General features: G+C 43.4%; 1 protein-coding gene across 1 annotated transcript in view; it reads left to right on the plus strand.

The window, feature by feature from the left end:
- Positions 1-5916: 5916 nt before the first annotated feature.
- DUSP10 (dual specificity phosphatase 10) overlaps positions 5917-15681 on the plus strand; it is a 39917-nt gene continuing 30152 nt past the window's right edge. Inside the window, exons 1-2 of the mRNA XM_030557469.1 lie at positions 5917-6062; positions 7981-8829. Coding sequence (XP_030413329.1) covers positions 8025-8829 — 805 coding nt within the window. The 5' untranslated portion in view covers positions 5917-6062; positions 7981-8024. The remainder of the gene's footprint in view (positions 6063-7980; positions 8830-15681) is intronic.

Consider the following 15681-nt stretch of genomic DNA (forward strand, 5'->3'; position numbering starts at 1 on the left):
TGGGGAGAAAGGAGGGAAGGGGGAGAGAAAGGTTAATTTCTCTTTGTGTTAGAATTACTTTCTCTCTCAGGGAGAGTCTGGGAGGGAGAGAGAGAAGGAGGGGGGAAGGTGAATTTTCCTTTCTATTTTAAGATTCAAGGAGTTTGAATCACAGTGATCTTCCAGGGTAACCCAGGGAGGGGAAGCCTGGGAGAGGCAACGGTGAGGGAAAGGGTTTACTTTCCTTGTGTTAAGATGCAGAGGGACTTGGTCTTGGGGGTCCCTGGGCAAGGTTTTGGGGGGACCAGAGTGTACCAGGCACTGGAATTCCTGGTTGGTGGCAGCGCTACAAGTACTAAGCTGGTAATTGAGCTTAGAGGAATTCATGCTGGTACCCCATCTTTTGGATGCTAAGGTTCAGAGTGGGGGTTTATACCATGACACAGATGGACTGTAAGGTCCTACTCTGAGAAGGGAGGGATAGATGGAGGATTGTACACCAAGAGTTTACCTAGAGACCCAAACTCATAGACTATGCCTTGGCTGTGCTCAGACACTGCAAGCAAAAAGCACATAAGTCCAGTGTTGGGATCCAAACTCAGCAGCCTGGTGACTTCCCAGCGGGGAAGCTTGGCCAGACCTGTGACAGAATCCACTAACTTGATAGGCATTCAGGAGAGAAGATTTTCTTCAGAGATGGGCCGACCAGGTGCTGCCTGGATCTGGATCTTGATTAGGTTTAGACCAGGTTTGGGTTTATTGGCAGAATCAAGGGGTCTGTGTTCAATGCTATCAAAGTCTTGCAACCCGTCCATTGAGATTTTGGCTCTAAAATGCAGATATTTGATTTTACAGTCTCGTAAAGTTTCCACCATCTTGGAAATGGATCTGGAGAGTGGGACCTTTCCAGGTTTGGTTTCAACCAAAGCCCTGGTGCTTTAATTTGGATTCAATATTTCAAATTCACATAACCTCCGTCCTGCCCCAAACCCAGGAAACTCAAAGGGAGTTATATTCAAATTTCTAGATTAAATTCTACAGTTACTTCTTTGATCAGTGAAGATACCTTAAGTGACATCATTCTGTCACCTCACCAGATTGCTTGGATTGCAATGAGAGCTGAGGTATTTCTGACGTGACGTACTGATGCATTATGAGATACTGTCAGTGATCCAGTAAATACTAAGAGGATTTCACAAAGATCAGGATGGGGAAAAAGAATTTTAAAATCTTGTATCACTGCTGAATGCCTGCCCACAGGTTGATTAGTGGGCCCTTGCAGCTTAGAAACCAATTTTCATTTTTGTCTCGCTTGGAAAAAGGAAAGGAACTAAATATTTTATGTAATTTTCTGTGTCTAAATATATTGCCAGAAAGTCTGATTCCCTTTCATCTGCTTTCCCCTGGTAATTTGTCTCTGAAACTTTGTGTCTCTCTTTTCCCTCCCACCCCACATCTCTACTTTGCTTTCCTTTTCCTAGGATATTTTATTTTAGACCAGAAGAACCCAAAGTTTGCCAGTCTGAGTATTGAACTGGTTACCTACCAGGAGTCTGGGGGTGGATCCTAATTTGCATAACACAGAGAAGGTTGCAGCTGGCCTCATAGTTCATAGGAAGTACAGCATGCAGAGACTTAACAGACTTGCCATGTTCGGCTTTGTGCTCCATTGGGACCTTGTGCTGCACTCTGAGTGAATTATGGCTTCCATTCACAGAAGCTATTGTGTTTTTCACTTGATGCTGCTCTCACTAGCACATGAGCATTTTTGAGGGAACGGGATTATTACGAAACTTATCTAAAAATGGAAATTACAGAGGTTAGTCATCACTGTACCCCAGAAATTATTTTTTAATTGAATATCGATTCTTTTTGGTGCTGGAGCCTCAGCAGATGACCCTCCTCTCTTGGTCAGTACTGACACAGTGCCCTGGGATGAAGTTTTGGAGTCCTGGGTTCATGAATGTGCTGTTTGTTGCATGAGATACACAACCAATTCTCTGACAACTTATGGGGCATTAAATGGTCCCATAGTACCTTTTCCAATGTGCAGTGTATCTTACCCACTCCCTGACTATTGCAATGCAGAGTAGTGTGGATATCTCTCTCTCAGTTAACAAGATTGACCTCACCCACTTTATTGTCTCATTTTCTATGTGTAAAATTATAAGCAGAGCTGAGTGGGAGCTTAACTACATAGTTTTTCATTGGAAAATGCTGATTGGTAGAAATCAAAACTTTTCCCTGAACCATATAATTTTTCACTAAACTTCCTCAAGTCCAGTATATGAGAGAGAGAGAGATGCACACACAGAGAGCTTGGAATAGCCAATAGTCCAGTAATTAGGGCATTCACCTGGGATGTCAGAGACCCAGGGCATGGCTACACTTGCAGGTGTAGAGTGCTGGGAGTTGAACAAGCCTTCGGAGACCACAGCAGGGAAAACGCTGCTGAGTGTTTACACTCTCAGCTGGAAGCACACTGGCATAGCCACATTTGCAGCTCTTGCAATGCCACAAAGAGCAGTACATTGTGATAGCTATCCCAGCGTGCAAGTGGCTACAATGTGATTTTCAAATGTGGGGGGTGCGGTGGGGTGTGACAGGGAGTGTGTTGTGTGTATGTGGAGGGAGAGAGAGTGGGTTTTTGGGGGGCTATGTGTCAGCATGCTGTCTTGTAAGCTCAGATAGCAGCAGACCTCCGTCTCCCCCACCCTACATCTCTCTCACTCACTCAAAGCAAGCAGCATTCCTCAGTAATGGTTCCTTTGTCCCGGAGCAGATAAGCAGCCAGGTGTCAGAAACGGAGCTTTGAAAGGGCGTATCTGCATTCCTAGGGTGAGTTCAAAACAATTACAAGAGTGGCCACTTGTCTTAAGGGGATTATGGGACATTTCCAGAGGCCAATCAGAGCACAGTAATGCAACACCTCGTCCAGCGGGGGTGCAGCAAACATTATTCCACTTGCTGAGGTGGAGGACCAGCAGTGTTGTAGCCTGGAGTCAGAGTGCTCTGTGCCTTGCCAGCGTGGATGGGGAGTGAGGTAGTGTGCTCGGGGCTCCTTTATTGCACTGTAACTCGCAAGTGTAGCCAATTTCAAGTCACTGCTCTTCCTGTTTCAAAGCAGGAACTTGACCCTTGTTCTAACCACTAGGGTACTGACTATTCTGGAGTGCGAGCTCTCTCTTTGTGGGGGTGGGGAGTTCCCAAAACTGAAAGGTCCTTGTTTTGTGCTGCATTGGGCTGGAAACAAATGATGAAATCTTCATTTTTGGAAGTGGAATTCTTGTTTTCCTGACAGCCCTATACATAAGTGCTTGAGTGAGTATGATCCCGGCCATCTCTTCTGGCTTTTAAGTCTGAGTCTAAATATAATCTGGACCATATACATTATCCCTAGAACATTTTACACAGATGGAAAAATATACTCCTAACACTTGTAAATAGAATAGTTGTGCAGTTTCTAGGTACAGAAATGAAACATGCACAGTTTATAAGCCTGTACTTTATTTGCTGGCTATATCCAAAGCAGGAAAATTCAGACTTATTCCCCACCAATTAGCTCCAATGGTGGTAGCAGTAGTGGTGACTGCATTTCAAAGATAATTTAGGCATTTTCACCACCCTGTTGCCTAAAACTACTTAGTGTAGAGTAAGATGACACATGATAAAAGAGGCCTGAGTCTTGTCTAAACTATAACTTACATGGGTAGAGCTGCACGGTGATTGAATTATGGGGTTTAATGTTTCCTAAATAAGTTCAGTCACAGCAAGTGCAATTGAAGAGATGCTGGTGGGGCTGACATTAGTTGTTTAGTCTACATAGGCAGCCTTTAAGGCACCTAATTTTTAGGAGTAGCTCCTGTCCAGGTGTTCTGTTAAGCATTCCCACATACCTTGCTGACAGTGGCCTCGGGCACCAAAGTGTCTAGTGCTACCTGGTTCTGTTTGTATGCTGTGGCAAATATTTTGTGTGTGAGGCAATGGGGTGTGTTGCAAGCATTGCTGATTTTCTCAATGCTAGAATTCTCTGCTATGGAGAATTCTCTCTCGTTTCCTAGTCAAATTCCAGTCCTGCTAATTACGTTCTAGTTACCTGAATCCCTCCTGTATCTTCAATTAGAAACAGCATTTAAAACTATTGTGTAGTGTTGCTGAGCGCTGTTAAACATATATCATGCTTTTGCTCTAGCAGTGGCTGCTTTCCAGAGGTAGGTGAAGTGATTCCTTATATATGTGTAATGTTTGTAAAATAGTTTTGGATCAGACTGACTCAAAATCACAACAGCTGTGACAGTCCCAGCATGTCTGTATCCAACTCCATATCAGTAATGGGACTTATATAACCGAGAGAAAAATTGGCAAAAGCGAGGCACATGAAATCCTAGCTTTTTTAAAGTAATTGACAAAGACAAGGTTTGAAATAAGATGCTATTTGACACAGCATTTTACAAAGATGTACTACATGGGAAGTCCTCTCTCCTTATGTTACAGACTCTTCCCAGGCACGCTAGTTTACTGTTCTGAACCTCTGCGCGAAGGCTGCTACAGTAGCAGGCAGCAGCGCTGCACTCCGTGATCGCTTCAATCCCTATTATCCTTTTAACAAGACAATAATAGCCAAGACACTCTGTATCCTGGTTAATACCCAAGGTCACTGCCTCTGGAAGAGAGGCGGGGGGCGGAAAGAGAGATGGGGTTTGGTGTGCTGGTAGACTACTCTGTGAGACCCTGCAAATCCTAAGCGTACTGACAGATGCTGATTCCGCGCTGGGAAGGGCTTCAGAATTGCATGGGTGCTGAACGGTGGCAGCACTAGATGCTGAAGCCTGGTACTGAGCTGGGATTGTCTCCCCCCAACATGCAGCCGTTTGGCAGCGGAAGCCAACAGCTTTCTTTACAAGGCAGCTTCCAGCCTCAAAGGGCAGGGCTGATTCGTGCTGTGACAATTAGAATGAGGGAGATTTAAAAAAAAATCGAGTGTGATTTTTTTTGTTTGTTTTTTGTTTTTTTGCAAATGCCTCTTGCATCCCAGGAGGCGCGTGCTGGGAGAAATGATGCCTTCGCCCTTCCCGGGCCCGGAGGCTCCCTCTGCGGCTGGGTGACCCTGGGCAAGGCTGCAGACAGGGAAGCGGCGGAGGGCAGAAGGTAGCTGGCAGAGCAGCCCCTGCGAACATGGATGTGACTCTGCCGCACCTTGGAGTTCGTTCTCCGCTGTCCCGGACTTATCAGCCTCCGCTCCACGCCTGCCTTTTGCAGCGTCCAGCCTGCGCCCCGGGGAGCCGCTCGAGCTGCTGCTGGATCGGGCTCCCCCCAAGTCTTTCTGCCAAGTGCCGCCTGCGTTGTCAACCCCTTGCCGGGGAGGGGTGATGGTGGTGGTGGGATTAACATGAACAAATCCATCTCGCGGCGCCCGGGGCTGCTCGTCTGACGCCGGAGCGGCTCGGCGCGTGGGGTTCGGTTGAAGAAAGCTGCTGCGGGAGGGTTTCATTCACAGAAGGCGAGTCGGTGTGGAGGGAGGCAGGGAGAAAGACTCCAGAGCCGGGGAGTGAGTGAGGGCAGGAGACAGAAGGGGGAGAGGGGAAGGCACGAGCGAGCGCCCCATTGACAACCCAGCCTAGGAACGGGTTAAGCACATGCCCGCTGGGTCAGTTGACATGTAAATACAGAGCAGCTGCTCCTCTCCGGCTCGGGCCGGCTCTTCCAAGCTTCTGATTGGCAGCCAATGACATCACCCTCTGGCCCCTCCTGTCTTATACCACAGCGGACTCAAAGCTACGTCGGATAAACCATCCCCAAGCGGCTAGGAGCCCAGCCCCCGGCTCCCCCCACGCCCCCCTCCAGCCATTGGCACCCTGGTGCTGGGAGCCCGCCCACTCGCAGGAGAGAGTCCCCATTGGGCGCGGCCGCCGTTCGTCCCCTCCGGCTCCGCCCCTTTCGAACCTTACATTTACAGTGTAGCAAAAGAGAAAGTAATTCTGTTGCAGCGGGAGATCAATGAAGCCGAGTGAATGAGGGTTTAGTGTGTAACTCCGTAGGCACAGGCGGGCCCCGGATGCTGAAGGAGAATACTTATTTATGAAGTAAGTGGAAGGCTCTCATGATATTGACAGGGGCGGGCAGCGTTTATGTAGTTGCACATAGGTGCAGGACCTATAATATACATAGTATGAGAGAAGGGCATAGTTTTATCTGTATGAAATGCTACTTTTGGAGGGGTGGTGTAGAAAGCTCTGCCAACAGTGTTGGGCTTGTACTGCTTCTGTTTACTGACCTCTGCTCTTTCTGGTGAGTGTTGTTGGGATGGGGAAGAGGCTTTTCTTGTTTGGGATTGCTGCAGTATGTTTGGGGAGGGGGTGGGGGTGACTGGGAGATTAGAGTGCTCGGAGGGATCTCCTTGCATCTTCTCCCTTGACTTTATCTCCCCACCCCAGACACACACTTCATTTTTGTATGGTCCTGGGGGAAGAGAGGGTGGTGGTTAGTGGTGCTAAACAGGGTGCCTTAGCTCTGTTCTCTGACTTCATGGATTTGCTGGAAATATATGACCCTCTGCTGCAGAGGTGCAGATCTTCCGAAACTGCATATATCCTTGGGAAAACAATCCTCTGTACCTAGGATCAAATCCTATGAATTGTTTTTGTAATCTTACTGATTTTATGTATATTTTGAAATAAAATTAGTTTCCTTTTATTTTTAATTGTGCTGCTCCCCCACTCCCTTTACTACCTGGAGGAGATCGCTTTTTAGTTTTCCATTGTGTTTGACTGTCAGGCTCTTTAAAAAAAAATGGGGGGAGGACAGAGAGAAGGGATAGGCTAGACAATCTACCAGGGTCCTTTTTTAAAGGTTGATGATCAGTCTCTACCCTGAGATTTCATTTTCTATCTTATTAGTGCTTTCATCTATAGATGTTAAATATTTTCCCCATTGTAAAGATGTTTTCAAATTCATCCTGCAGAGAGATTTTTAGAGAAAAGAAGGAATTGAAGGGACTTGTTATCCCAAGGTGGGCCAGAGAATAAAACTCATTGATATAAAAAAGGGATGTTATAGGTGTTGTAGACATGGACAGTATAATGCTGGAAGGGGAGGAAACCGATATTAGAAGTGCTCAGTTGCTTTTATTTTGTTAGATTTTATTTAATTTGTTAGCTGGTTGATGGAATATATTTTGAGGAGGGGGTATCAGATGCTCTGAAAGTTGGTGGATATTTTTTGCCGTGTATGTGTGGGGAAAATAACTTTATGTGGTCTCCCTCAATAGACGAGACACTAAAGCTTGTAAAGATCATGACCTCGGGGCTGAGAGGGACCCTTATTCTTGGAGTCTCTAAAACTGTTCTGTGGCGTGTGGGTGCTTCTCCCTCTAAGATTGCTTGAGGTGCTAGAGTTTCCAGGCTGATATATTTTTACTAGAATTGTACTAGGGTCTGAAAAGGGGAAATGGAATGCAGGCTTGTGCCTTTCAGTTACGTAATGATCCCTGATATCTTCTGTTTTTTGTTATGCCTTTGTTCTGCATGGGTTCAAGCTTTCAAATGGCTTTCTCAAGCATTTATTCCAAGGCTAGTTTTATTCAGTCTTGCTAGAAAAAGTTGCACATCTGCCTCTGACATATTTAGCTGCTGTGCATTCCTATGAGTTATTGAGCCATGCCAGTAGTCCTGTCCCTTGCTGTGAGCAGAGGAAATGAGAACATGCTTTTTTATTATCTCTATCAGTTGTATGCTTTGCAGCCTCAAGGTTTCAGAGTAACTCAGCATCTGCATGTAAATGAATGTCTCCTCTCGACTAGTTGCATGGTAGGCCAATTGCATATTCTGCATTCTCTCTGCGTACAGGCTAAGAGTTGAAGCTTTTGCTGCAGAATTGGGAGAGGTTCCTTCATAAACTGCACTGAGCTGATCACTTTTAGTCAGTGATGAGTATCAGAAACAACTTTTAGAAATCTCTGGCCCTGTATATTTCATGTGATCCTTTTTCTTTTTCCCTTTGCAGACAGATCTTGAGTTCTTCTTGACTTGCCAATTCTCAGCCTCCTCATGCCTCCATCTCCTTTAGACGACAGGGTAGTAGTGGCACTTTCAAGGCCAGTAAGACCTCAGGATCTCAGCCTTTGTTTAGACTCTAGCTACCTTGAATCTGCTTCTTCTGCCAGTGAGAATCACACAAGTCTCCTTGGCACAGCTGTTGTGTCCCTAAAAGCTGCTAATCTCACGTATATGCCCTCATCCAACGGCTCTGCACGCTCCCTGAGTTGTGGATGCAGCAGCGCCAGTTGCTGCACTGTGGCAACTTACGACAAGGACAATCAGGCCCAAACTCAAGCAAGCACCAGCAGCACTACCAACATAGGAACCTCTACCACCTGCCCTGCTAACCAAATGGTCAACAACAACGAGAACACGGGCACATTGAGTCCATCGGGTGGAGTGGGGAGCCCGGCCTCAGGCACAACCAAGCAACTAGCTAGCATAAAAATAATCTACCCTAATGACCTGGCTAAAAAGATGACCAAATGCAACAAGAGCCACCAACAGAACCAAGGGCCTGTCATCATTGACTGCAGGCCATTCATGGAGTACAATAAGAGTCACATTCAAGGGGCTGTTCACATTAACTGTTCTGACAAGATCAGCAGGAGAAGGCTCCAGCAAGGCAAGATCACTGTCTTGGACTTGATCTCCTGCCGGGAAGGCAAGGACTCCTTCAAGAGGATCTTTTCCAAAGAAATTATAGTTTATGATGAGAATACCAATGAGCCAAGCCGAGTAATGCCTTCCCAGCCACTCCATGTAGTGTTGGAGTCACTCAAGCGAGAAGGCAAGGAACCTCTAGTTCTGAAAGGTACTTTTACCCGCTACTCCCAAAACAATCTTCTGATTTCTTTTGTCTTTTTCCATAAATGTCCTGTTTGTTTGTTTGATTGAAAGATGTACACTTAAAATCTATTTGGGAATCCTCTCTAGATAGATATAGATATATAGAGAGAGTCATCAATAGCAGAAGGAATATCCAATAAAATTACTGTGAGGTGGGTGCACAACTGTTGAAGGATCATCCTCAGAATAGTTCTCAATGGTTCACTATCAAACTTCGTGGGGGAGAGGGGAATGTACCTGGTGGGATCCCGCAGGGGTTTGTCTTGGGTCTGGTACTAGTCAACGTTTTCATTAGTGACTTGGATAATGGATCTGGAGAACATTCTTCTAAAATTTACAGGTGACATAAAACTGGGAGGGGTTTCAAGCAGTTTGGAGAACAGGATTAGAATTCAAGTCAACCTTGACAAATTGGAGAACTTGTCTGAAATCAACATTCTGAAATTCAGTAAAGACAAGTGCAAAGTACTACACTTAGGAAAGAAAAATCAAATGCACAGCTACAAAAAGTGAGGAGTAAGTGGCTAGGCAGTAGTACTGCTGAAAAGTATCTGGAGGATACAATGGATCAGAAACCAAATGAGGCACCAATGTGCTACAGCTCCTAAAAAGGCTAATATCAGTCTGGGTTTTTTAACGTGAGTGTCATATGTAAGATGTGGGAGGTAATTGTCCTGCTCTACGGGGCACTGGTGAGGCCTCAGCTGGAGTGCTGTGTCCAGTTCTGGGCACCACACTTCAGAAAGATGTAGACAAACTGGAGAGAGTCCAGAGGAAAACAACAAAAATGATAAAAGGTTTAAAAAAAACCTGACCTATGAGGAAAGGTTTAAAAAAACAAACCTGGGCATGTTTAGTCTTGAGATAAGAGGACTCTGGGAACCTGAACACATTTGAATACTGTTAAGAGCTGTTACAGAAAGGATGGTAGTCAATTGTTTTACATACCCACTGTAGGTAGGGCAAGAAGTAATGGGCTCAATCTGCAGCAAGGGAGATCTAGGTTAGATATTTGGAAAAACATTCTACTTGTAAGGGTAGTTAAGCTCTGGAATAGGCTTCCAAGGAAGGTTGTGAAATCCCCATAACTAGAGGTTTTTAAAAACAGGTTGTTAAACAAACACCTGTCAGGGATGGTCTAGGTATACTTGGTCCCACAGGAGGCTGTACTAGATGACCTCCGAAAGTCCCTCCAGCTCTCCATTTATGAGTCTATGATTAAGAGAGGGGAGGAAGATCTTAGCATGTATCTTGTATATACAACATGGAGCTGATAGAGCTTGGTGTTTTAGGTATTTTTTTAAAAATGAATATTGCTGTCTGGGGGTGAAGAGGGAGGAAACAGACTTCCTAGATTCCTAATTTCTGTGCAGAATTTTAATTTTTCCTAACTCTAAAGGTTTGGACTAGAAATACAGTAAAGGGCAAAGACTCAAGAAGATGCAATATTCTGCCCAACTGTTTTAGATTAAATTGATTTTTGGGGACCTTGGATTTCTAGTAGTCTTGCTGTCTATTATTTTAGTCTTCCTAAAACTTAGCTCATAGAAGTTGGAGATGGGCAATAGGGGGTGGGGTAAAAGAAGAGGAAGAACATTAACCTAACTAGTGTGAGTTCTCGGATCAGTCTGTGTACTACTTGTTCTGGTGGCTGATGATTTGGATCTCAAAATATTTCACTCTATGCAGGGCTGGAATGTTGGGGGGAGGTATAAAGCAATTGCTTTGCTCTGAAGTGGTCTGCAGGAAAAATCTTTTTTGAAGAACTCCTGTTTTAATGCGTTGTCCAGTTTAATTTTCAGTGTTTCAAGTGATATCTTCCGCCACTTTGAAAAGCTTTCCACAGTCTAATACTGTCTAAAGATATTTACCATTTTCTTCAGTTCGTTCTGTTATTTTTGTTGTCAGCCCAATTGCTTTCCCCTGCCTTGGTATTTAGGCCCTTCAGATACTTGGTTGACAGTTCTCTGGTCCTTATCTCTCCCATTAGCCATTGTTTAGCCAAACTGTACATATTGAACTCCCTTAATCTTCCTCAGAAGTCATTTCTTCTAGCCTTGCAATTCTATCCCAAAGAATATGGCAGCTAAACTTGCTGTTCTGAGAGTTGCTAAAGGACTCTGTGGAAGTAGATGGGTTAAAGAATGGAGCTGTGTTAAAGGTTTTGTGGCAGCCTTCGTGATTTTGTTTAAACCTTAAAATCATGTTTTGGCTTTCTTGTGCATTAACTGCAACTCAGTGACACTGATTTGATTTTGACAATTGTAACTGGTTCCCAATAGACTTTCACTGAAGTCATTAGGCCATCATGATCCTTATGTATGCAAAAGGAACACATTGTGCAGTGGAGCTTCCTTTTAAATTCAATGCTACTATTGGCCATAGTTCTGTCTTAACAAAGCTTTCCTTCCCCGCTCCTTGTCTTGACACTGATACCTTTTTCAGCAAAGAAAATCTTTATATTTCTTGGTAAGAAAGCTATGGGTAAATGACTTTGTATATCAGGATCCTGATACAGTGTGGTAGCGATGGTTTATCTGCATAGATGTTTGGTATCTGTGAAATGTTAGACATTGCAACAGTAGCGAGCAAGTCCACACGGGTGTCATGCTTGAAACATGGTTTTTATACCCTCCTCTACCGATGCTACCTGCTGCGTGCTCTGCTGAGATTTCATAGAATGCTTGCAAAATCACCTGGCACACACTACTTTGGTCCTGCTCTGAAGCAGACCATTTTAAAATTGGTGAGAAGCATTTAGTGGTTGGCTCAGAAGAGTCACTTAATAGAGTTTGGATCTCTTCCTCTTCTCTCCCTCCCCCTTCCCCCGCAATCAGATGTTCCCTCTGAACTATTTCTGCCAACAGGGGTGAAACTGAGGTAGAGGACAAGGGAAGAAAAACCTATGTGTTAACAAGGGAATGGAACTAGCTTGGGAAAGCACATCAAGTAGAGGAGGGCCAAGAGCTCTCCCATTTTTAAACAAGTGCTATTCATTTTTAACCCCCCCTCCCCACCCCATCACCTAATTTGAAATGAGGTCTGAGTAGGGGCCTCTCGAAGATGGGATTATTATGGAGTAATTAATAAGGCTCTGCTTAGGCTTCCATGGCTGGAAAGTGGCAGTAGAAGTACTTAGGATTTTTTCCGTCATGGTGTGTGTGTGGGGGGGGGTGTTTTTAAAATTGAAGCAAGGATATAAAGCCTCTGCTTTTTTATTTTAGATTTCTCTTGCTCACCGCAATCCAGTCATAATTTATTGCTGGCCCATCTGATCCTCTGTTTTATGTTTGTAAACAGTGGTTGCTAACCTTGCCGTCCAAATTTATGTCCCCCTGATCTGGTGCCATGTTCTCCATGTATGGTGCTGCCTGTCAACCAAGCAGCCTTGTTGCCATTTTAGTGTTGCAGTGTCACATTGAGGAGAAACTGATCAGAGAACCTCAGGGCACTTGGCCTTGGGGATTAAATTACTGCTTTAATTTACAGTTCTTTGGGTTGGTGACCTCAGTTCAAGATGTATTTTGTTCTAGATTTGACTTTTTATTTTTTTTAAAGCAGTGAAGGAAATACTGTGTGCTTTTCTAAGACCAGACTGATCTATTGATAAAATACACTTTTGAAATTGTATACATGCCAATGGAGAAATTTAAAGTTAAGCCAGGTTGCTTAATAACTTATTTTTAATATTAACAGGACCACATGTTGTACTGAGGCTGCAACAAGAAGACACAGCTGGGCAGTGTTGAATGTGATTGGTCTTTGCCTTTGTTTTATATAGGGATTTTAATCTCTCTAATGTTCCTCCCCCACTCACCTTCCTCTCACTCCCACCTGCCTACTTTGCATTATTTCTTTTACACTTCCTTTAGTTATGGGGTACACTTTTTTTCTTTAAAAATTAAGGTAAGATTTGCATTTGATTTAAGCACTTCAAAAGCCAAGTTTGAAATGCTGCTAAGCCTTTTGAATAACAAATATAAGAACTTCTATATCTACAGAAGTATATATCAGATTATATTTGTAGCATTATTGTCAAATTGTGTATAAACTTAAACTGCTTTTTATTGTATCCTGACCAAATCCAAAGGTTTGGTTTGGTTGCATGCAGTATGTCAAATAGCTTTCTCCCTCTACCCCCTCCTCCAAACTTCTTCTTTTTTCCTCCCTTTAACAATAGATGCTAGGCACTTCCTTTAGTGGCTGGATTTCTTTGCATGTCATCATATCTTTTTCTCTTAGTGTCCCACATACAGAACTGATCACAGTGATGTCTTTCACCAGTTCTGCTAAATGACTAGATACACTTACACAATTTGCTTTGCCTTTCATTGTTCTGGAGCGGGGTAGGAGGGTTTTTTTTTTTTTTTTCAATCTCCCCCGAAGTCAGTGGGTGGAAAAAGTCAGTGATTTGGGCCTACTTCTGCTCTTCTTGAAGCTGATGGAAAAATAGTCACTGCATTCAGTGGAAGTAGTGGGAGTCATGATGGCTTGGTCCTTCGCCTCATTGGCCCATGGAACCGTGTGGGAGGGAGAGAGATGGGGTGAATTCCTGGCTCCACTGAGGTTAACGGCAACACTTCCAGAACTTAACCAAGGGTGTGGAGGCACCTTAGTGCCTTACAGGGCGGATTCTTCTATTAGTGACTAATCTACAGTTGAAGCAATATTACCAACCCTTGCAATTTTATCACAAGTCTGGTGGTACTTGGTGTTTCCTTTTTGTTTTTGTTTTTCCCTTTAAATCCCGAGCTCTTGGAGTCAGGTGATTACATAAATATCTACACTTTAATTATGAGTAATGTTGTTTTTTTTCCCCTCTGAGATTGCAGGAAAAAATCTGGGACAGGAAAATGAATTGTCAACCCACCAGAAGATGTGTTGTGGGGTGGAGGGAGACCATTTAAAACAACCCAAAACCCCCCCAAAACATGATTTTGCAAGCCAATCACTTTTTTCTTTCCTTTCCTTTCCTTTCCTTCTTTTTTTAAGAGGAGGCAGGCTGATTTGAGATTTTGAATGCATGGGATTGGCAATCCTGCTGAAGGGGGCTTGTTTCTAAAGAAAGTCTTGCTGCTTTCCACAGTACTGTGCACAATTGGGTTATATGAACCCAGAGAAGTGTGGCTAAAGCTCAGTTAGAGCCCCTTGTAATGCCTTTTGTTTTCCTCTTGGTGTGAGGAGCTTATTTCTGTTCTACCTTTGGACTGTTCATCTAACAGGGGAATAAATGAAGTGTTTTAGGTCTTGTTATAGTGATGAGTGTAAAACCTGCCACCAAGCCACTTGTTGCTTATTGTCATGATCTAAGAATAATTTCCAGACTCCTAATTTAAACAGGTATCAAGAAAGTTAAAATAATTCCTAAAGAATACAGAGCTTTGTAGATTTAAATAAACGTCCATCTAATGTCACACACTAAGCTCATTGTGATATAGTTATCTGCTTTCTTCTCTGTACCTGATGATGTTAGTTTTCTCTTCAGAAATAAACATGGTTATGTTTTGTTGCTGTCAGAGTTGCTCTAAATATGCCGATGTGTAATTGTGGATCAAATTCAGCTCTCAGTGACTGACTGGCCAAAGCTACTGGCCAATAGAATAAATGAATACTTAGCATGTATTTCTGCCAGGGATCTCAGTGCACTGAAGTCAATTAGATCAGTGGCTCTCAACCTTTCCCAACTACTGTTCCTCTTTCAGGAGTCTGATTTTTTTTCTTCCATACCCCCAAGTTTCACCTCACTTAAAAACTACTTGCTTAGACCTAAACATACAAAAGTGGCAAAACACACTATTACTGAAAAATAGCAAACTTTCTCATTTTTACCATGTAATTGTATTCCAATTGATTTTTTTATAAATATTATACTTGCATTTCAGTGTATACTATATAGAACAGTAAAAATAAGTCATAGTCTATATGAAATTTTAGTTTGTACTGACTTTACACTAGTGCTTTTTAGGTAGCCTGTTGTAAAAATAGGCAAATATCTAGATAATTGAGGTATCCCCCTGGAAAATTTCTGTGTGCCTCCACTGAATAAGACCATAACTACCCTAGGAAAAAGTTGTATTTTTAAATGTTAACTAATATGTGAAAATCCTAGTGTGATTAAAAATAACTCTTGCCTTGTGAAATTCTGGCTCCACTGAGATCAATGTCAAATCCCAATGTCAACTTCACTAGGGCCAGGATTTCACCTTAAGATTTTCATATATTCTAGCTAACATGTTAAAACTACTGCTTTTTTCTTTCCTCCTCCTTCCCCCCCCCCCCCGAGTTTGACAAGACTAAGGCTTTGTCTACATTCTCTCTCCACTCCAGTTTTGTACATGGGTTTATACAAGGTAAACCGAGGCATAAGTATTCTTGGAAAACTTAGCATTCTCAATCCCTTATACTACATTAAATGGACATTGCTGCATAAGAAACTGAAAACTACTCTTTCTCTTTGCAGCTACATGAAGTGCTGTCCATGCCTCCAAAATAAATGGTACCTATTGTGTGGTGTCCCAGCATGCACTGTGCTGGTTATGTCACACTCAGCCTTGAGGAAAGCAGGAGACTACCTCTGTGTAGGGGTAAGAAGTCCTGTTTTTCTTTCAATGTTGCATTTTTCTCTTTCAAAGGTTTTCAATATTCTTATACTCTGGGGATCCACAATAAGAATATTAAAAAGCAAACTATTTTAAAGAACCACCCCTGCAATATTGGGGAGGAACAATCTGGATTTACCATCCCTTTTTGGAGGCTGGCTCTATCTCTGTAATGCTCTGTGTGACATCACTTGCAATGTGAATGGCAGGTTTAGCAC

This window comes from Gopherus evgoodei, chromosome 3 (assembly GCF_007399415.2).
Source record: "Gopherus evgoodei ecotype Sinaloan lineage chromosome 3, rGopEvg1_v1.p, whole genome shotgun sequence".
NCBI classification, from domain to species: Eukaryota; Metazoa; Chordata; order Testudines; family Testudinidae; genus Gopherus; species Gopherus evgoodei.